General features: G+C 36.6%; 1 protein-coding gene across 6 annotated transcripts in view; it reads left to right on the top strand.

The window, feature by feature from the left end:
- Positions 1–23,971, top strand: part of rapgef2b (Rap guanine nucleotide exchange factor 2b) — a 149,547-nt gene that overhangs the window by 46,100 nt on the left and 79,476 nt on the right. For 4 of the 6 annotated variants that reach the window (XM_041263307.1, XM_041263318.1, XM_041263325.1 and 1 more), the window contains exons 2-4: positions 10,263–10,333; positions 11,964–12,020; positions 21,202–21,285. In XM_041263307.1, the coding sequence (XP_041119241.1) occupies positions 10,263–10,333; positions 11,964–12,020; positions 21,202–21,285 (212 nt within the window). Of the gene's footprint in view, positions 1–10,262; positions 10,334–11,963; positions 12,021–21,201; positions 21,286–23,678; positions 23,843–23,971 lie in introns of those variants that run through there. The other 2 variants (XM_041263334.1, XM_041263344.1) reach the window with 2 other exon arrangements.

Raw genomic sequence — 23,971 nt, 5'->3', positions numbered from 1 at the left:
AAAACTCAAAATATGCAAATTCAGAAGAATCCATACCCTATGACGCTATAATCATATTGTTTGCAAGGTGCTAGAAATTTCAATATGATAATGCAGAACCTAATTCTAGAAAAGTCTAGAAAATGCTAGATTGTAGGTGAACATTGTTAGAAACTATAAAAGGGTTAGGCATAGTAAGATTTGTGTCATTACCAATAATTCAATATGGGGGAAAAAGTAAAGAGCTATCTGTAGACCTTAGGCAGAAAATATATTTATTATTTATTGTCATAAAGCTGGAGAAGGATACAATAAAATTTCCAAGCATTTGAGTATCCCAATTTCATCTTTTGTTTTTATTATCAAGAAGTACACGACTCATGGTACTGTCACAACGCTCCCTGGGTCGGTAAAGAAAGTTCTTTCACCAGGAACAAGTAGAAGAATTGTGAGGAAGGTTAAGAACAGTCAGAGATTGACTGGAAAAGATATTCAGAATGAATTGGCTGCAAGGGGGACTGGGGCTTCGATATCAACCTTTCCATGGTGAAGCTCTCAATGGTTGCAGGCCAAAGAAAAAGCCACTCTTAGGAAAATGTCAAAAGAACAATCACTTAAAGTGTGCAAAATGGCATTTAAATGATGGCTACGAGTTCTGGTCAAAAGGCTTTGTGGAGTGGTAAATACGCCGATATTCGTCGTATTTGGAGAAAGTCTGGTGAGGGGTACAAATAAAAGAACATCATACCTACTGTGAAGCATGTTGGTAATATGGGTCTGTTTTTGGCACAGGAAATTTAGTTTCAATACATGTTAAAATGGATTCCCTAACATACCAAAAGATATTGGCCAATCATCTGAAACCCTCCGCTACAAAACTTGGTTTAAAGTGCAACTGGATGTTCCAACACAACCACAATCCAAAGCACACATCAAAATCTATTTCAGAATGGTTAAAGAAGAATAAAATGAAGGTTCTCGAATGGCCCAGTCAAAGTTGAGATCTAAGTCTGATTGAGAATCTTTGGTATGATTTGAAAAAGGCTGTACACTAGAGAAGTCCTCGGAATTTGAATGAACTGGGACAGTTTTGCATTGAAGGAAATCACTAAAGAATCATGCCAAAAGCTCATTGCCAAATATCCTTATCGTTTAAAAGAGGTTATTATTGTTAAAGGTGCCTCAACTAGCTATTAATTTAATTTTACTTGTCAGGCAGGAGTACTTTTGAATTAGCATTTATTGACAAAAAAATGCTGAAATAAATAACTAGACACGTATCAATATCTGTGGCTATGACGTACATTGCATTGTGGGTAACGTATCTTTCGTGCGTGCCTGGTAAAAGAAGATATACCGACAAAATATAAAGGTAAGACTGGAAGTCGGATGGTGAATTAATATTAGCTGGGGGGGGGGGAACTTTTGTCAAGTGAGCTGATACTGTACTTTTAATTTACTCATTTCTTTTCAAATCGGATTTCCTGAAATAAAGTATTCACATACTGTGTAAAAAAAAAAAAAAAAAGTGTTGCTTACATCATTGATCACAGTGGTTTATCTCTCAAGACAGGTGGTGTTTTATTTACAATGAGAAAGGTGTGTGCAATGTTTTTACAGCTGTTATCTATTTTTGTGGGTTACAAAAATGTAAACAGTACAATCAATGACACCACAACATGTTCTTTTGGCTTTGGAAAGATTGTCATTTAGTGTTAGGAACACGGTTTACATTACTCAGTATGAAACAATGGTCCCAGCAGTTTGAACAAAAGTGAATCGCTACTAGGTGTGCTTGAGTCCGCACACAAAGAAGTATTCGTAACAAGTACAGACGTGTTTTAGAAGTACAAGTCATCTTTTTGTTTTTTCCGAGATAAGTGGTTAGTGTACCATTTTGTAGTATTTGAAATGTTCACATGCCTTCCTCAAACAGAACTACAGACAACAAAGGTGTCACTGGCAGAGTAATATTTTACTTTTGGTTGAGCGTGCACTGTACAGTGTATGCTTAAAACTTTTCCTGGGCCTACAGTATCAAGTTCCTTTCTATAGTAAAGTATATTGTAGATCTTATGAACACATACTGAAAGACTGACCTAAGAATTTGCTGCAGCATCCTTGAGACTGATACAGGAAACTTGATTACAGGGAGTTTTTAATTAATTGAAGATTGCTGAGAAATTACTTTATCTCTCCCTAAAGTAGCTTTTTCCTTGATGTGAAAGAACATTGTTGACATGTAGAAGGGTTTAATTAATTTAGGGTAGCCAGGGTGTCCTCGGCTTGCCATGCACGAGCGACCCCTGTAGTCTGAACCGGCCCTGCGGGCTTGCTTGTTAGCTGCCTAGGACCTGCGTTGTCCTCCGACGCTGTAGCTCCTGGGTGGCTGCATGGTGAATCCGCAGTGTGTAAAGAAGCGGTCGGCTGACGGCACACACTTTGAAGGACAGCATGTGTTCATCTTCACCGCTCCAGAGTCAGCGCAGGGGTGGGAGTGGTGAGCGGAGCCTAAAAATAATAATTGGGCATTTCAAAATTGGGAGAGAAATAACCAAAAAAAAAAAAAAAAAATTGGCAACGACTAAATGTATTAAAAAAAAACAAAAATAAAAAAAAAAAGTTTTGGTGTTTTTATAGTGCAGTACTGTATGTGTTGCTTGTTTGTTTTCTCCCTAATGGTCAGGCTGTTTCCTGGTCCTTTTGTGCTTCAATATGCAGAATAAGCATCACATGATGTGTGCATACTAAAAACTGCTGAAAGTCTAGTAGAGCTCTTAATATACATGAAGTTGCAGACCAAGCATTACCTTTGACCTATCTTTCATACTTAATTTGTCTAAACATAATTTAATTCCAGCCTACTGTTCAGTGACATTTCTGCATTTATATCTGTCATTCTCTGCTGGCCGAGGCTTGGGATAACAGTGCATTTGTGTTCAGTAGTTTCTTTGTGTATGAACTGTAGAGTAGCAGTGTGACCCCCCCCCCCCCCAAAAAAAAAAAAAAAAAAAACTGTCTTAACCATGTATTTCATAGGTTCGGTTCACTGTAGCCGAAAAGGAACGACTGAATTTTATCAGTAGCCCTGTTATGCTCCTGATCCCGGAGTAATGTTCACGATGTGTAAGACCTGTAGATATACATAATAGTCGCACGGACCCCCCCCCCCCCCCCCCAAAAAAAAAAAAAAAAAAAAAAACTGTCTTAAGGTATATAAAGTCTCCAAGCCAAGTGACATCAATTTTCCTTGCTGACTTTTTTCAGTTATGCAGTAGGGCCTACAGTTATGCTATTCCTGAATTTATATGTACTGCACTATCCTCCCTTCACATTTTTGGATGCAGTAATAAAAAGTGAAGAGTCTCAGTGATGTATATATTAATTGAAAGTGCCTGATAAAGCAGGCCTGTGCATGATCTCCTTGTAAAACTGGTCTGACCAACAGAGCAGGGTGAGATTATCATAATTATTTCTAGAAACCATTGCCTTCAAATAGAAATCAGTTTTATTTTCTATTGTCAGGCTAGGATTCAAGCCTGACCGATATAAAATCATTCAGATATTATAACAGTGTTACCAATCCCCCTGATTCTGTAAATGTGGCTTGAGCACAGAGGATTTTTTCCAACCAACATTCTGCGAAATGCGTGGAATGTTAACAACATCGGCTTGGACGACAACAGGCTTAAAAGAAAAAAAAAATAGAAAAAATAGCAGTGCTTACAGTAAATTATTGCTACAGTACCTCATATTTCATATCTGGCATCTTGCCTCTTAAAATGAAATTGGCTCAAACACTTTAGATCTTCTTTTTACTGTGGATACCCAAGAGTTCTTCCAAACCTGAGGCTCTGAGCAGAAATTGATTCCATGAGGGATGACAACAATGGTTCAATCTCCATAAGTAAATACACAGTACAAGATATAATTGTTAACTGTTTAATTGATTAAGTGTTGAGTGTTTTATTAAAGTAATTCGGCACACTTGCTAGTAATCATGGCAGGTGTATTTAAGCAGGTCTATAAGGTGTGTCTGTGCCTGTGAAGGCTAAGGCCTGGGGAGAGACTTGTATGGGGAACCTTACGAAAGGTCCTGTGCTTTATACTCGGAGTATACAGCTGCGCTTGAAAGTTTGTGAACCCCTAGTGTAATTCTAGAAATTTCAAATTTTTACTATGATATCCTTGTTTAATCAAAACCAGTCTTTTCTAAAAGAATGGTTTGTATTTACATATTCCATGTGTTTTTTAGAGGCATTGATGCATGTAGTAGAATAAAGATAGGTAAATAAGAATCTGTGCATGTCAAAAATAAGTGAAGTTGCATTAGCTCAATCAAGGAGGTAACTATAATCAGGTGGGTAAATAATTGGGTACCAAGTTAACCAATCAAAGAGCAGATCTCCAGGACAAAGTTTGGGTGTTGCTCTCAGTATAAAAGGAGGAATGGGCAAAGATTCCTCATGGAAGATGTGAGAGACTTATTAGTAACTATAGGAAACATTTGGTTGAAGTCATCGCTACTAAAGGAGGTGCCAAAGGTTATTGAATCAAAAGGTTCACTTACTTCTGCACACAAGGATTTTTGAGTTTCTGTTACATCAACATGTTTTAGTAAATAAATAATGAAAATATATATTATTTTGTGTGTGTGTGTGTTATTTAGGTTATCCTCATCAAAAATTTAGATTTAAATGAAGGATTTATAAGGTTCTTTGTCTAAATTACATGCAAAGAAAGACCACCCCATGTAGGGTTCACATACTTTCAAGCAGCACTGTATGTGTTTGATACTGGTAAACGGCTTAGCTGTCCAGTTTACAGTTAAAAACTGAACAAAGCCTAGTTAGCACACCTGGAAGGAGTTAGGCTTTTGTTTGTTTATTTTGTTTTTAAAATAAATATGCATATACAGGTACCGTCCTGTTTGATTACATCAGTTTATGCATATAGTAATTAAACCAGTTGGGGGTCAAAGCAAAATCCAGCAGGATACTGGATAGCATCCACATTTTTTTGTTTTAATTTAAGCGATGACTGGCACTTGCTTCCAATCTGCCCAGCATTACAGAATACCTGCTCACTAGGGACTGGCGTTACTGGGATGCTTAATACTTGTGACTAAAAAATAGAACTTTTGGAACGATATTGGTGGGTTTTCTTCATTTTTACTCATTTTTACAAGAAATATAGATTTTTTTGACGTTTTGTAGGGTGCTACCTCATTAAATGGTCACACAGATTAGTTGTGTTACCGGAGTATCACAAACATTACTTACTTTACTTTCTTGCCGTCTTACTTTTAGAAAATAATTGCCAAACACTGGAAGGCATTGTAGCTCGGTCGATACAGTATTTGTAATTCTAGCACAACGCTCTTAACTTGCTATTTTACTTTGAAGACTCCTGCACAGACCCAATCCCATCAGTAAACACTCAGAGGGGGCAGGGGGAAGAAGGTGAGCTCATTCGCAAACAGATTCAATGAGTTGCATTCTTTATTTTAATAGCATACTGTAACTCCCACGTTTTTACAAAGGTACTGAAATGTACAAATTCTTCGAAGAAGTGGGGCAGGGGAAGAGTATACTTTGTCTTTGTGTTTTGTTTCTGTTGTGTGTAACTAAATAAGGTTTCATAGCTACGGTTTTATGAGAGATTCAGAGGGATGGTGTAGCCTAGTTTACCAGACTTGATAAGAATGTTAGGTTCAGCCTGCCATCTAGTGGTCTTTTTTTGTTTTTTTAAAGAAACATTTATTACTTTGCAAATTAAACTAATGTTCTGGATTATTTTAGTCTCTCTTTAATGTTTATGTACAAGCTTAATAAATATTATTAAAAAAGTGAAAAAATAAAGAATGTAAAAAATCTTTTAAGTTGAGTATTTTTGTTCTGCATTAAGCGATCCTCATTCTGAATAAGCTGGCAATTTGGATGTCATTTAGAACATTATGCTTGTAAGCAACAATGTTCTTGATACTTTATCTTCAGCATATTCACTGCAGTGTATTAAAACATAGTAGTTCAGTGCTTTTACTTGAATGGAAAAACACATTCACCCTGCTGTAAAATACCCTGGTACAGTGTTTAAAGGGCTTTTTAATAGTAGTGTCATTGTTGTACTACATTAACACACCTCATATACTGTATGAACTAATTTTTCTATATGTTGTTTGTGCCCAATACATTTATCTGAGTTAGTCATCTTAAAAATACAGTTTTAAATTTGAAATAGGCCTGCTTCTGTTCCTGTGTTATGAAAACAACATATCTACTATGTCAGCAAAATTATTTTAATAGGGACCATTGTGTACCCAGGCGGCCTTGAAAGGCCTTTGTATGCTGTGGTATGGCTAGTGATCAACGCTCAATTTTTACTTTGAATATGGCAAGCTGACTGTCAAGTTTGTGTAATTTATTTATCAAAACAAAGTACTAATTAACTGAATCTTGATTGTTTACTGTAGGAAGAAGACTCTATTTAGTTATCAGTTTTAATTAAACAAATATACATCAAATTACATTCAAGGCAGATATTATTACCGTCTAATAAAAGAAAAAAGGCTAATGTATAGTATAGCCTATAAAATCAAGTATACTCTTTCAACATAGGATAACTTTGACAGAGGACTAGGAATAATCACTCTACTCAAGACAAGTCAACCGCGCCCTTTATTTAGTAAGCCTATAACTTACTTTCTTTTATAACTTGTCATACTGTCTGCACACTGGTGTGGGTAAGTCATTTGTCAATTGTACTCCATGTAACCACATTTTTTGCTACTGGTATTTACACAAATGTATTTAATGTATCTCTGAATAATGGTCAAGGGATTAGCAGCATGCTGTGTAGTTCAATTATGACCCAAGTTTTAAGATAGTGTGTTGTACTACATTTGAAAGCCAGGGGGTGATAGAGACAAACACAGTAAAAGAGGGCATGGTAGTAGAATTTATAGTTTGCTGCATTACTGTACGGTGTTTCAGGGTTTTGGAGAAGTATCTGGTGTTACAGTAGGTCACATGTACAGTACTGTACCACACGTGTTTAAAATAGCTGCACTTTGAACCTTGGAAGCAGTGAGTTTTCTTGTTTTGCTCGTTGTCTATGGTTAAGTTTTTGGTGTCTCGCTCTATGTTGTATTAAAACTTGTAGTGTTGTGACACGGGCATTGGCGGGGGTTGCTGCTGGAAGGTCAAACCTACAGTTTTTTGTTTTTTTTTACTGGTGTATACATATAGCCACTGACATCAGCATTGTTGTATTATTTCTTTTGACTTTTTGAAAATACAACAGCATTTTGTGTTAAGTTTGTATAGGTTTCTAACGATTCCCTTGTGCTCTGGGCCAGGAGGTTGTCACATGTGACTTTTGGCAGACATTTCAGATGAAACAGGAAAATCAAATGAAAAGAGCTCTGTTTGAAAACAGCTCTCCACTTGTCTTGCACATCTGGGCACTAGACTCTGTTTTCTTAACAAAACACGACATGGTCCTTTCATACTCCCATTCCTGACGACCTAATGATGTAGGTGCGGTACACATTTGCAGTGGACTAAAACTAATCTGGAATTTTTGGAACTTGCACAAAGTTTGTTCCAGTCAGCTTAGCTATGTTATGTTGGATTTGAAGAAATGTCCATACTGTAGACATGGTCTACAAACACTTTAGTAGAGCATTATTTTAGGTGCTCAGTTTGATAAAGAACAGTACTCAATAAAGCAACTGGTGAACATACAGTACAGTAGTCTCTGCGTTTAGGAACACCTCCTAAGAGAACACTTCATCGCTACAAAATGGCATGTGAACAACGGATAAATTAGCTACTATTTCTCTTGCTACACAAAGTTAGAAAGTTGTTCAAACTCTTGAAAAAAACCTGAATCAGACACAAGTTGCTGAGCAATTGGGTGTTTCCCGTTCTGGTGAGGTGCTTCACCATTCTGTTAAATAATATGCATGTCTCGTACAGTGCCTATAGGAAGTATTTGCCCCCCTTGGACGTTTTCACAGTTTGTTGGGTTACAACCTGAAATCTTGATGCATTTAAATGGGATTTTTTTTCCCTTTGATTTACACACCTGCTCAACACTTTCATTGTGTGAAAAAATGTGGACACACACACACACATCAATTAAAAATAAAAACCTGAAAAGTCTTCATTAGATAAGTATTCACCCCCTTTGCTATGATGCTCCTAAGTAAGCACAGATGCAACCAATTGCCTTCTGAATTCACACAATAAGTTAAATGGAGTCCATCTGTGTGCAATAAAAGTGGTTCACTTGATTTCAGATTAAATACACACTGTCTCTGTAAGGTCCTATATTTAGGGCTAGTGCTTTCAAAGCAAAGATACTACCTTGATGACCAAGGAGCTTTCAAAACAACTCCTCCATAAAGTTGTGGAAATTCACAGATCAGGGGAGGGGTATAAAAAGATTTCAGAGGCATTGAATATTCCTTGGAGCACAGTCAAGTCGATCATTAAGAAGTGGAAGGTATACGGCACCACCCAGAATCTGCTTATAGCAGGCTGTCCTCCCAAACTGAGCAGCCAGGTAAGAAGGGCATTGGTCAGAGAAGCCACAAAGAGGCCAATGACAACTCTGAAAGACCTACAGCGTTCCATGGCTGAGATGAGAGAAACTGTCCATGTGTCAACAATAGCTGAGGTACTCTACAAATCTGGCCTGTATGGAACAGTGGCAAGAAGGAAACCATTTCTGAAAAAAGCCCATGTAAAATCCCGTTTGGAATTTGCAAAAAGGCATGTGGGAGACTCTGAAAAGATGTGGTAAAAGATTCTGTGGTCCAGTAAAACACAAATTGAACTATTTGGCCTAAATGCAAATCGTTATGTCTGGCGCAAACCCAACACAGCACATCACCCAGGTAACACCATCCCTACTGTGAAGCATGGTGGTGGCAGCATGCAGGGACTGGGAAGCTTGTCAGGGTAGAGGGCAAAATGGATGGAGCTAAATATAGGCAAATCCTTGAGGAAAACCTGGTACAGTCTGCAGAAGACCTAAAACTTAGATGGAGATTCACCTTTCAGCAGGACAATGACCCCAAGCACACAACCAAAGCGACACTGGAGTGGCTTAAAACCATGAAAGTGAATGACCTACAGGGGCCCGATCAAAGCCCGGACTTGAATCAGATTGAGAATCTGTGGCAAGACTTGAAGATTGCTGTCCACCAACGATCCCCATCCAACTTGACAGAGCTTGAACAATTTTGCCAGGAAGAATGGGTAAAAATTACACGATCCAGATGTGCATACCTGGTAGAGACTTGCCCCAAAAGACTTGCAGCTGTAATTGCTGCCAAAGGTGGTTCTACCAAGTATTGACTCAGGGGGGTGAATACTTATCTAACCAAAACATTTCAGTTTTTTTTTTTTTTCATTAACTGTTGTTTCACAATAAAATTCTCTTGCCTCTTCAAAGTGTTCAGTAGGTTGTGTATATCAAAGGGAAAAAAAAAAAACAAACATTTAAATGCATCAAGATTTCAGGTTGTAACCCAACAAACTGAAAACGTTCAAGAGGGGTGAATACTTACTATAGGCACTGTGTATTGCTGCTGCATTTTGTAACGTGTAGGGGTGCTGTGTGAATCTAGTTTGACAGTTAGTTTATTAACATTAAGTTAACCCTAAGTAATGGCCATTATTTTTGCCTCTGCCATTGTGATAGCCCGAAACACACCCGGCAGATAATTTTCATAGTACATGCCGATTTAAGCTTTTTGACCATGTTGTTTTTGTCTGTTACTTTATTGTAATAGTTTAACATACACTTGCCTATTATTTTGCTTTTACTTATTCAGTTAATTTCATATGTTGATGCACGTGCGTCACGACAAGTAAAGCATATGTATGTGTGTACTTATGTGTTTATTAATTCATATTGTGTCTGGTGGCTAACTCAGTCTTAGAGAACACTTTGGCTGTAAGAACACTTTGCTTGCTTAACGAGGGGTGTTCTCTTAGCCAGAGACTAATGTACTTTAAACTTCACATGAATACATTCGCAATAAGTATATTAGATTTTTTTTTTAATATCGATTTGTGAAACATTAAGGTTGAATTGTCTTGTTACGTGCTTTGTTGCGCCCCCCAAAAAAATAAAAAAATACCCCCCCCCCTTTTTTTTGAAGTCCATCCAAAAACACAATATTAATTGAGGGTCTAGTGAACTCCTGAACAAATTTTTGTGAATGTTGCAGTTTCATATTCCTAAAGCCTGAATTTGTTATTATTTTGTAGGATTTGGAAATAGTGTATTCGTACCTACATGGAATGGAAGCCTTGTCTAACCTTCGAGAACATCAGCTAAGGTAAGACTAAGCTCCTTTTACTTCAATATGTTAACATTTTAAACGAAACACAATTTCACATGTACGCTATTTAATCAGTTTATGCAATAGTATTCCAGTCTTTTTGGTTGTCAAAAAAGCAATCAAGATCCAGGACACACATTAAGCACGGATTGTGAAATGATAATTTCCACACCGCTCCATAGAAGAAAAGAACGTCTATGGCATAAGGTTAGTCAAAGGTTACACAATTTGCGGTAGCTGTAAAAACAATCTGTAATATGTTAGCGTTTAAGTAACCCAAGGTACTGATTTGCTTGCTGTTTTTTGTCAAGTTGATTTACTTAGTATGAAATGGGAGTTGCAAAAGATGAACGCCTTCAGCTGTCTGAATTGAAAAATGTTTGTCCTAGAGTCCCAGAATTATAAACAGAAGCTTTTATGTTTCCATAAACAGCAGGGATGCTTGTTTATTGCTGATCAAAGTGCAAAACGAAACATGGAAATGAACAGTGACTGACCAGTGTCTTCAGTCAGTTATGTGACAGAACAGTAGGTCGCTGGCTGAAGTTTCCATTATTTTTGGTAAAGGCCTGGAATTGAATGGGATGCTATTTTATCTTTTATACCCTTCTGTATTGTGGTGTCATACATTTTCTTCTATAGTATGTCAAAAAGGTTTTGACCCCCACTTGTGGCCATACATAATTTTGACTATACAGAGTACACAAAAAGTCTGTGAGAGGCAAAAAAAATTATGAAATAGTAGTTCGCATTCCCTTGATGAAACAAAAGCAACACAGTGCAAAATACCAAAGAAGGACTGAGTGTGCATCTTCTCTTGCTTTCATCTTCTGACCCAATTTACCACCAACATCAATATCTAACTGAATTTCATATCGTATTAAGAAAGGTTCTAAAGTCACAGGCTTAGACGTCAAGGGTCAATACATTGTCTAGTCTACTCTCCAGCTAAGGAATGGATACAAGGCAAAATATACTGTATATATCTACTTATCAAGTTTATACCTGGTAACAACCTAGGTTCTTGTTTGTTTACTTTGATTCTTATTTATTAAAGAACTTCAGTTTTCAATGTATATTGTATAATGTAGGTTAGCTTCAATCTCAGTAATACATGTATGCAATAAAAGATGTGTTGAGACTGCTTTTCTTACTCTGTTTTAATATTAGCTCCCTATTGAGATGATAATCATCACTGATTCAAACAATACAAGACCCTACTGGAAAGCATTTTATTTCTGTTGGGTTATTTTTGTTATTCCCAACCCTCCTTAAATACAAGACAATTAGAGGCAATATGAATAAGCAGTCAAAAATATTCAGCTGCCTTGCTTTAATTGTTTCAAAGTATTTTATTTTTTTTTTTTTTATATATAAAATGTATTTTTAACCTGTGTTAAATGTTCTTTGTACAGTATCTACCATGTATTGTACTACTTTGCTTTTGCATAAGAAAGCTACAAAAAAAAAAAAGAAAAATGAAATATATTGGTTATTGGTTTTGTGAGGAATTCAAGAGCTATACATACTGGTTGCAATTTACATTTGTGTGTATGTATTTTGTTTTCAGACACGTTCAGACAAATATAATTAAACCTGTTGTTTTTTCCCCCTCCTATTTCTGCAGGTTAATGTGTGAAACCGTAAGATATGAAAGACATGAAGCAAATGAAGTGCTATACTAGTAAGTGTATCTGACATTATATCTCAAGTACAACAACAGGCACCATCTAGTCTTTGGGAGGATTATGATGGTGATGATATATAGGTCTCACTTGTACAAGAAAACTGGTTTTGTACAAGTACTGTACAGTGTTCCTTGTGACTTTTGTGTAAGAGCGCAGGTGTGCCCATCATCTGAAGTGTGGGTTTTGAACACAACTGAGAACACTGCTGCTCGCTGCTAATGCACATCGGATTATGTGCTGACAAATTCAGATGCATCTTGAATTACAGGCTGCATCGCCACTATTCATTTATGATTTAATCTGTTAGTTTGACTTTTGCGTAGTTTTGGAGAGACTAAGCAGACCCAAGGAAACTCCTCAGGCATTTCCTCTGACACCTAAGGTTAACATAAAAGATGGGGATTGTTGTTTTTTTTTTTAAACACTTGCATTACTTTTATTGTTTGCTTGGAAGCTGTTCTTACTCAGTGAAATGTTTCTTTTTTGCTTCTTTAATTCGTTCCTCCTTTTTTCTCAGTGAAATTAAGCTATTTTACAACTTTAAGTAAAATCAGTGAATCATTTCCACAAATTTTTAACTGTTAGATTGTCATCTATTATAGTCCACTGTAAACATTCTTTAGGGTGTGAAAGTACAGTAAAAGGTACTCTACTGTACTTGACTATGATACTGTATGATTTCAGTTAATGACCTCTATGTTTTGTCTGTGCTCTTTTTAAAGGTTGCAGGGTATGGATCTCTGTTAAGTTTATTATTGCAAATACCATTTTGTTCCAATTTCTACATTCAATGCATTACTGACACATTGCCTCCTTTTATAATTATGGTAGAGAGCATGCCTAATTAGTTTAAGCCTTATTAAATGTCCATGACTTTCTCTTGACAAAAAAAGATGCATGTGTTTAAAAGATTATTTGGAAATAACATAGTGAGATGAGTCATCACTTCTTTCTGTAACAGGAATTACATATGAATTCCAGTTGTAATAGCTGTAGTATGTATACCGAGCATCAAAAGAAGCTTATCACTGTTATAACACATTTATTTTCTGAAAAAAAAGGTATATAAATAATGCACATTGACAAAATGTTTTTGGTTTCTTTTTAATCACTTGATCATTCATCCTTGACTATGACACGCTTGAGTGACTATGACTGAAGCATATGAACTTAACCACCTAATTAGTGTGAGAGTTGGACACTGGATATGGAGTGATTTCAGTTGTTGAATTGCAAGCTTGAATAAAAGCAATAAAGAAAATCACAGAAAAAAAAAAGCAAAACAAAGTGCCTCGTCTATCAAGAGAGCAGCGCCTTCGTGCAATCGGCTTGTTGGAGGCTGGACTAGGGCACCGTGGCTTGCTGTCTTGGGTACTCACAGACAGCAATTTCAAACCTGGCAAGATGGTATAACCAGACACACTCTGTCTATGACAGGCCACAAACACCTGCCCAAGATTGACAGATCATTTTGCAGCATCTTCGTGATGTCAATTGTTAATCGGCACAATAAAAAGTCACTGTACCCGTACTAAATCAGAGTTTGTAATTTTTTGATCGCATCTAGTGAATTTTATCCAAATATAAGTGATAAGTTTCTTTTGAAGCTATAAATCCCTATGCAATGAAAATGATTTTGATTAGTCTGATGCACGTTCCAATTGGTATTTACTGTACTAATAAAAAATAAAGCTGTTAGCAATCATGAAGGGGCCAATTTTTACTAAAAGGAGAAAATGTGTTCCCTGAAAACACACTTTTAACATATTTCCTATTCACATATATACTTTTTTGTAATGTTTATCTAAAATATTGCATTGTAAATTTCACAAGATAGCAAACATTTTCTGGACATAGTATAGTAGTCTTCATATCTCATCAGTACTGAAAAGGAACCTGTGCCATATCAACTGTAAACAATAATATAGCATTAAAGTTGCCTTGAATGTATAAAGCTTATATATAACAATACTGCAATGCAAAATACATTGGAATAGACACATTAAGCAGAAGTCCCATATGTAACACAAGTCCAATAGCTAAAAGGGTTGAACAGGAGTGACACAACTGCTCCAATGTAAACAGGCTTCTTTGACTTGATTTTGCCATGTCCGTTTTGCTTCACAATGCTAGCCTCCATTTAGAAAAGGAATATGTTTCCACTTTTCCAATGGATACACAGTATGTTTGATCTCTTTGTGTAAAATGCACTTCTGTTGTGTATAAAAAAAAAAGTGGCCTCTCATCTTTTGAACTAGAGATGTACTGATTAGAATCAAGGCTGCCAGTGCTCACATGAGGCACCTGTCTGGTCTGATTGATTTCTGCATCCTTGGCATTTCTTAGACATTAAATGACCATTGCAGACTTTCAGACAATTCTGTTATTTTACAAAGCAGACTGTGGTATGAAGACACTTAGCAGTTCAAAAATGAAGATTGAAATCTAATCAAAGCACCCTGTCCCCAGCAATTTACTCTAGCCATGACTGGACAGATACACAATTCTGTTTTCATGTACTGTTTCTTGATTTAAATAACTATTTTATATATACATATTTTTATATCAGATTTGGAAGGTAAATTTGAAAAAAGTGCAACAAAACAATTTTCTGCCATAAGCTTTTTTTCTAAACATCAAGAGGCAACGGAATGCAGTTCTCATAACTAAGAAGTGTATCAAATCTAAGCCCCCTTTAACTCTAGTTATATGAAAATTAAAAATAATAGCTGTAACAGGCAGGTATTTATTATTGTGAGGAAACAACTTTTTATTAATTTATTTTTTTAAAATTTATTTTAGGGGAGTTTTGTGTAAATGTGATTTAAATTAAACAAATGCAGATGCACACGAAGCAATTTAACTCACCCTAGGGCCATCTTCATGCTTAACATTATTAAAAGTGGCAATTCAGCTCCAGTTATTCTCTATTTGTCAGTCATCTTTTGTTTTTACTGCTTTCATTGGATGTGGAATGTTTTAGGATTGCTTCCCCCTACACATACTCCCTACTAGTATTTTGATTTATAGCATATTTTAAAAGATTACCAACTAAGTAGAGATTAGTGCAGGGTTACAGTATGCATTGATCTCCAATATACTGCTCCCCTTGATTTGAGTAGTAAAGTAAATTGTCAGGGGGGTAGTTAATCAGTCATACTGCATAACAACCAATACAGTTTGTAATATTGCTTGTGGCAGAAACATAATGGCACCCCCTTGTTTGGCACAAAATGGTCTATCTCTATTGCCTGAAACACACTCTTGTCTAGCTCCCAACAAAAAAGCTATTTACCTTGGCTTTCTTATGTTGACTTGTATTAAAAGCGCCAGTCTGTCAATTACTTTCAGCAATCACTAAATTTGTCTCGAAAGCACAACAAAAAACACAGAGAACCTGTCATCACCCACATTGCTAGTCAATGCATTTTTTCATGATTTAGCTAACACCACCCAAACAGTTTGCTTTCCCCACAGACAAGTACTGTATGGTGAATAGAGGGCCTTATCCACAACACAGCGTATCCCTTCTGGACAGGCAGCAGTTTGGGATTTTCCTTATGCGTGGGTAGAGATTTAAAAGCCTTACTGTGCCTGTTTTTTTAACTTTAATAAAGCTGCTTAGGGATAACATTCAGTGGTAATGTAAAATTATGGAATACATAAATACATTTTTTTTTTAATATAAATGAAGCATTTAAACTGAGCACTGTTTGAAATTACATTTGTTTGTCCACTGATAATGTTATCCATAAGTAGCTCTACTAAAGTGAATGAATGAATGAATAAATAAATAAATAATTGATGACCTTGAATGTCCTTTTCACATTTTAAGATGCTAAACTTGTTGGAGCAAGTCAGTCCTCCAAAGAATTGGTGTATTTTTTTTTTTTTATTAATCCCCATCTTTAGGCCAAGGGACATTTTGCGTAATACTCTTATGATGTAGTTTTTTAAAAGTAGTGAGTAGTTGTTTCTTGATGAAAGAAATGCACAACCCTTTTCTTCAGATATAAGTTTGGTTTATTCAATATATACAGGTTTAATTCCGGAAACAAAAAGAACGCTCAAAGCAAAACAGTACAGATCACACTTTCATATGCAAATGGCACGGTGCAAAACAAAACATAACGGAACAAAATAATACAATGCAATACTGTAGGTTTGATCCTCCAGGACTTTCTCGATCGACAAGTCTCCAATACTAGTCTTAATGAAAGAGTGAAGTGAGCTGAGCTGAGTGCACCTTGATTAAGTAGCCACTGACCTCAGCCCCACCCTCCTTTCTTCTCTTTGTGGATTCAGTCACCCCGGGCAACCCCCTGTGGAGAGTCTCATGTGCCTGTCGTGAAAAAAACTGGTTTTGGCTCACACTGCCTAAGATGGTGTTATCTTGGTGTGGCTTTATGCTTAACTTATGTTATCTCTTGAGAGCATCGGTTCCTCCTGCGATGTGCGATTGTGTTTATTCTAACAGTCAGACAGTCATCGTCAGTGCAATGAAATGCAATCTTGCAATCTCGCATTTACCAGTTACTGTACCTCCTCTGATAAAACTAAAAGTGTACAAACTTCTTTCCATGTTATCCAACGTATGCCACTTTTAGAAATAGATAGGGGGTCCGGTCGCGACAGGTTTGCCCACGAGGTACCCCGAGCCGCCTGCTGTCCTCTTCACTGGGTATGAACTCCGTATATGCCCAAGTCTAAACTATCATGCTATGGTCATTACAATATGTGTAAGTATTTATCATGCTTGGTAGTTACGTGTCTCTTGCATTTCAAGCTACAAAAATAATCTTAAAAGAGCATGTTTTTCCAACACTCTATCACACAACTTGGTTTTGAAACCCTCTTTTTGTATAGGGAATATGCCTGACTGCAGCGAGTATACACAGACGCTATTGAATGGCGACTAAAAATTTTCTGTCTGCCCCATTCGTTTCTAGAAGTAGAAAATCCATGTGAAGACTGTTAAGAAACACTTAAGAATAATATTTCCAAAGTGCTTCTCACTACTGGAGTTAAAGTAACATTCAGAGCTTTAAAGAGATATCATTAACAAAATAAGTAGTACAGTGGAGCTCTGTTTTTCCACCTGCTTGGGGGTGGAACATAGGTCTATGGATGTGTGAAATCCATGGATAAATGAGGTGTTGTTACATGTGACTATATACAATACAGAAACTAGTCATGTAAACCACATTAGCGTTTACAGATGTATACAATACAATATATTACAAAGACAGAAGAATGTTTTAAAATGAGTTTACTTTGGTAACTCCTAGCAAAATCAGAATACGATACACCTCCAACCCCATTTCCCTAGCTTTTCTTGTTCCTACAAAACATAAAAAAATAAAATAATAATAATAATAATAATAATAATAATAATAGCAACAAATAAATAAAAAATGGTACAAAGCTACAAGATCATAAGACATTTTAACATAAGACACAAACTAAGTCGAGTGTCTAGCAGCTAGAAATATCGTAAGGTATTATTGTTAATTAATTCCACGCATTAATATTAAGTAATGGCCGCTAAGTGTTACTAGTTTTCTGGGATTTCAAACAAAAAATGCAATTATATATATTTAAACAAGTCTGCTATGTAATTTAAATTTTTCTTACATGTCAACAAAATACATACCAACAGAAGTGTTTTTTCTTTCTTTCATAACAGCTTTTTTAAACAATTCACTGCTGCAAGTTGTTCTTTTGAACCCTGAGAAAGCCCATCATAGTCTTTTGATTCAGTGAGGCAAAAAAGTCTACATTGTCTACTGTATTTCAGAGATAAAACTCATCAGCGATCCGCGGATAATTGAAGTCGAGGATGAATGGGGTGTGGATAAGTGAGGTTCTGATGCGTCTTATCATTGCTTTTGCCCCCACCATATATATGTGTGTGTGTGTGTGTGTGTGTGTGTGTGTGTGTGTGCGCATATATGGACGCATGCACACTCTTTCCTTTGTTGTTCATTGCAGTGTTCAAAAGGAAGGAACCCTGAAATTGTGGTTGTTCACATTTATTTTAATTCTATAGATTATCACATTGCTTTAATTAAAGAAATGTAGCTGCCACCTCGGTATCCTCATATGTTTGAAAAGTAGTTTCTTTATTACATAGATGTGTTCCATTTAAATATAAATGTGATAAAAAGGAAGCCTAAAGCTTTCAGGACACTGGGACAGCAAGTGAAAACAGGGGATTAGGTTGTAAGCGTACTTCCTGAATATAAAGCAGCTGCACTACGTCAGGAATGTACAGAGTTCAAAATTTTACAGATTTGTCCTTTTAGCCTTGACTCCAACCCCGTTCCCCTTTGAAACCGCTGCCACACAACTCTGCCTTTTAACAAAATAAAAAATAAACAGTGACTCTTTTAATAATTGAAAAATATTCAATAATGGAAAATGCCTGCAGTGGTGAGAACAAGTTTTTCATTTTATAAATGTTGGCAAAAGATTACTTTATACTAATTTCTCTTGACAAAGCCTGGGGTAGAGGGGTGGGGGCATGTGTCTAGTTCTATACTGGAACAGCACTCTGAGGGTTCATTTTAAGTTTGAATCATTTTACTGTTTTTTCACAATTCCATCATCTTAAAGATCTCTTAAAATCTGCCTTTGTGTTACAGTGATCACAGCTGCTAATATGTTTTTTTGTATATATTGGTATGTATAGGCAAACCAAGCTAGATTTATCTTTTACAGGTCTGTACACTATTTTCTACTGGGGGACTTTTGTCAAAAATAGGTCACGTTCAGTAAGTAAACCGGCCAGTGGAAAGTTCAAAGAAAGTAGGTGTTTAGAAGCAGAGCACTTTGTGGCTTTGCTTTTTGTTCATCTTCTACCTCAGCTCCTTTTCTGGCAGCCACTCTCCAGCATTTTAATAATTCAGAATGAAGTCGCACAGCAGGTCGATGCTCTTGCTTTTCCTCGGTCCCCAACGGCGTGCTATAAGTTGTCAGAGCCAATCACTTGGCAACGTTGGGTTGGTCTCCTGCCAGCTCTGCACTGCAGCAAAACAGGGCCTCTTGTGTGTTTATCTGTCTTTCTGTGAAGAGCATTTCCATGCACAGCTGTAGCTCTGCAGCCAGCTCCTGACCTTGCAATGCATTTACAATAAATAACTTTGATGCTTGCAATGCATATGAATATTCAGGTCAAAACTCTAAGTAGACCAGTAATGATTCTGTAAATTCTAATTTATCCTATTACCGTTTACAGTATGTAGCATACAAGAAGATTTCTGTTGTTTATTTAAATTGCCTCATTTAACCCTTTTCATTTTTTTGAGAACTAACATTGCTCTGCATTACTTGATTCATTTTATACTTTGCGTAACTGTCCATCCATAAGATGTGAATAATTACTGTAAATATTGAATTCTACCTAGTCAGACAAATTATTTTACCCTTATTGCATACAAATATGTGAACATCCACATTAATAAAATACTACTTGCTGTATTACAGTTAACAGTCTGCACACACAAAATTGTTACACATTTTTTTTTGTCCAGTGAAACCCATTCAGCTTCTAAAAGGGTTGCCTACACCTCCTAATAGTTACACTTTTTCTACGTTTCTGTCTTCCTTCACTTATATAGCTTCTCTGCTTAAACCAAGTGGCTCCCACAGGAGTTCTAGCTGCAATGCATATTTGATAAACATTTTTAAGGCTGTATTGAAAAAGAGTGACCTAGTTGAATTGAGAAAGCATTTTCTGCTACAATGCATCATCTCATCCTAACCTGTAATTAATATTTCACTTTAGCTGGGAGTAGACAGGAGTAATTAAGTGAAAATGTAAGCTCTGCTCAAACAGGGGTGGATTTGCAGTCGAGTGTACAATGTAGGCTAGATATTTCTTGCAGCATTTAACAGCTAAGATGCTGGGTCATCTCATTAACTGACTGCAGAGGGTTTAATGAGAGGAGACACTGTAGCTACAAAACTAATGCTTACAAATTGACCTGCATGATGCAGAGGATTCATTGAAAGAGGATGTAGATGTCTCATGGGCATTATATTTCCCTTAGCTTGGTATACACCATTGTTATCTAAACGGACACTCCCTGAACTCTGTTCCTATATGGAATTTGTTTTGTTTTTATTTCTGTAGTGACCTGCTCACAAAGTCTTCTCTTCTGTTGTAACGTCTCTCAGAGCTATGCAGCCTACAATAACTTTCCACGGCAGGCTTTTACACCTGGGTTCATAATGCATTTTATTCCAATTAATGTTTTAGCTGTGTAATTCCGATGAGTGATTTATTTGCTAATACATGAAGAAAAAAATACATAAAAAAATAAATTAAGTAAACAGTTGACTTGATTTCTTAGTGGCCTGTAATAAATACTGTAAAACTCTGCATATCTCCCCACCATCCTTCTGTCTGCACAAAAAAACAAACAGCATTGCATGATGTTTTTTTCTTTTCTTTTTCTATTCAAATCTGTTTTCTCAAACTGAAAGATGTAAAACTCTTAAACGGTTACCCTGAACGCTTAGGCCGGTATGCCTGTCTAATCTTGGAAAGAATCCTTCAAGTGTGCAAGTAGGTGTGAAATGACAAAATGCCTTCGCTGCCTAGGATATCAATCCTGCTCCATCATTCAGAATATCTGTCATTTCTTTTATTCCTAAACAAGCCTGGGGTGGCATTGCTGCTGCACTGTATGTTGGGGAATTGAATGGAAAATTAACATAATTTTGTTTTTTAAATGTATGCGGTGCAAACGGGAAGTAAACTACAGGGTTCTGAAATGTAATCTTTAAGTATGGTTTCATTAAAACAGCTCAAAAAAGAGATGTTACTTTACAGGCCCTCCAAGAACAATAATACAGATTTCTTGCTTGAATGCTGCTAAATGAACTTGTGCAGTGCTCCCAACAATTTCAACAGCTGTAGTAAAAGCACAGAACATGTAGTCAACAGCATTTGTACTGCAAAGTTCAGATCTGGACAAAATTACAAATATTTCCCACAACCTATTGTGTGTTTACCATTTTCAGCTTCATCCTACTCTGGGAACTGCATTGCTTGTGAATTGTCATACTGTTTCCTGCTGTCTCTTGTGGCGTTCTTTTTATTATTATTTTTTCTCTGTTTTTTTTTTTTTTTTTTTTTGGTGTGTTTCTCATTATTTTTCCCTTGCATTCCAGCCCTGATGACATTGGTACCTGTTGGTATATCCTGCTGTCTGGTTCAGTATTCATCAAAGAATCCATGTTTTTGCCAAGAAGCAGGTATGTCAGCTGAATATAAGTGTGCATGCAAATTAAAAATTGGATGAATGTCACCACCTTGTTTTTCCCTATAAATGTTTTTACATGTAGTAAACATGAAGGATTTGTTAGTATTTTTTTATTTTACTTCTAGGTCACATGTTGTATTTCAAGCAGCCCTAAATGACTGTGTATAATAGTAGCTCAGAGGTGGGTTACTGTGAATCATGTACTTTAAGTCTTTGCCCAGCCCATCAAAACTGGCATACTGGTCAGTTATTAAGGCTATTGTGAGTGGACTACTCCTTCCCCCACTCATGAGTGTAGTTTCTCCAGGGACAGAGTTTGGTCAGTTTTAGGAACACACAAATGGTCAAGAATCTATGGCTTATTAGGACAAAAAAAAGAATAATACTGTGTTGTTGATATCAAAATAAAATATTTTAGGGTTTTGACATTTCAGGCATTTATGTCGATCACAAGATATTTATTTTTATATTACACTTTCAGTATTTTTCATGTCCTCAATGAGCAGGTGTAATAATCTACTCTCCCGGATGAGCGAGGAATGTTTCTAATGCTATTGTAAAGTGTCACAAGAATTGGGAAATACTGAATCTTGAAGATAGTGAATCCTTTTTGCCATATTCAGTGACAACATGAAAACAGACAAGTTGATGGGAATGATGGGACCAAACTGTAGCGTTCTGAACTCTTCATTGGCAGAGACTAGAATTGCTTGGAAGGGCAAAACCATGGATGCACCCTCTTTTCTTATTCAGCATTTAGAAGCCGACACTGCTGAAAATTTGGTTTTGTTACATGCCTGGGAAAGTAAAGTGAATTCAACCCTTGTTGAAGGCAATGACTGACAAGTTGACTCCTGGGATCAGGTTTTAACAAGAAAAACTGTGAAACCTTTTCGCTTTCATCCTTCTTACTAATCAAGTTAAAGGGTACACAAGGACCTTTTTATTTTATTGTGTTACATGTTCCCATGTGTTGCTATTACTGTTTACATAAGGTGTGTGTATTGCTTTGTTTTATTTTTTTACATTTTTACCACTTTTTTAAAAGCCTTTAAATTGTAGTCCCTGCCTCAAGATGGCTTCCCATGTACCTGCATGCTAAATTGCATTCCCTGCCTCAAGATGGCTTCCCAGTACCTGCATGGACCTCTCAGAACTACATTTCCCGTCGTCCTCCATCTCAGTTACATATGTGAGCAGGAGGATGATTAAAACAATACACACACCTTACGTAAACAGTTGTAGCAACATAAGGGAACATTGATACCCTTTAATTAAATTGATATCCTCAACAGCAAACTTTTGGAGGACAGAGTTTACTAAATGAAGTAGGATAGAGCTGTGGGGTTAAGTTGCATTGCCATACACTTTTATCGTGCTAATAAATCCACCTGTAAATCGTTTTCTAGCTCTGGATTTAACAATACGTGCTTCTATAGAGTAGAAATGTCTGTTTCTTGTCAAACTCTTCATCCTGTTTAAAATATTATGCAGTCAGTTTTTGGAGGAAAAAATATATTTTTATATGTCTGCAGTCTACAGAAGCTTTTAAATTTCTCCTGCTAGCCTGAATTATTGCCTGCAGTGCAGCGGTGTACAAAAATAAAAATTGCAATTGGTGACCTAAACAGCAGAACTGGATTATCTAAACAAGCATTCACTTGCAATATTACTGTACTGTAATAAAGCCAACAACATGCTGAAACAGTGGTAACAAAAAAAAAAGTATACTGTTATTTATTTCTACTGGATGCTGAAATGCCAGATCATTTTTAAGTTCTACCTTGCACTTTTCAAGAGATGTATTGTATGTGGGAGACCAATCTTCTGCAAAGTTTTGGATAGTCCTTTACACAAAGTATTTGGAAATTGAATACTTTTAAATAAATGTTAACTGTAGTACTTTGCTACAGCATACTGTCAATGTATTACCTGCTGAGTCATTCCATAACACACTTGTGTTTGTTCAGTAACAAATTGGAAATTAAATAACAACTCCCAAAAAAGCTTTACAAAAGCAGTCTGCTCTACCCAAAAAAACTTTAGGTATATGTTAGAGTTAATAAAAACAATAACACTTTTTTTAATAATGTGATCTATATATACATATATAAGCACAAGTTTGATAAACAGAGTCCAGTTATATTCAGCAGTGCTCCCTGCCCTGGTTCCTGTGTATCAGTCTGTCTGACCTTGGGGTAGGTCGTGTATAAACAATCCGACTGTTTGATACGTTTAGTATCGGTAGTGATTTGGCTGCTTAATGAATGGGATTGATAAAGAGCAGCTGTTGTGCTATTGCTCAGGACACAGGGCTGGTATGCAGAAGCAGTGCACAAGGGGACAGTATGCTGCACACATATCTGCAGCCAGTAGAGGTGGTTGGGTCACCCTGGCAGGAAACGAGCCTTCCATGGGAGGAATGTTGTCTCTCCTCTCAACCTACAGCAACAGGAGTGGGAGCTGAGATTCAGAGAGCAAACACACACATGGTTCTTGCAAAAGGAGTGAAAAACACTGCTGCTTGGATTTTAAAGGACAAGGGACAGGTCAGACACACAGTTTTGCTATTTCTGTTATTGCTTGAAAAGTTTTAGAGTACAGGCAAGTTTAGTTTTATAGACTGATTCTGCACTGCTTTTGAGAACTGGTTCCAGAGACCACATACAGTAGCACCA

This window comes from Polyodon spathula, chromosome 1, assembly GCF_017654505.1.
Source record: "Polyodon spathula isolate WHYD16114869_AA chromosome 1, ASM1765450v1, whole genome shotgun sequence".
NCBI lineage: Eukaryota > Metazoa > Chordata > Actinopteri > Acipenseriformes > Polyodontidae > Polyodon > Polyodon spathula.
The sequence above is the reverse complement of the archived record's forward strand: the minus strand, read 5'-3'. Positions and strand labels throughout refer to the sequence as shown.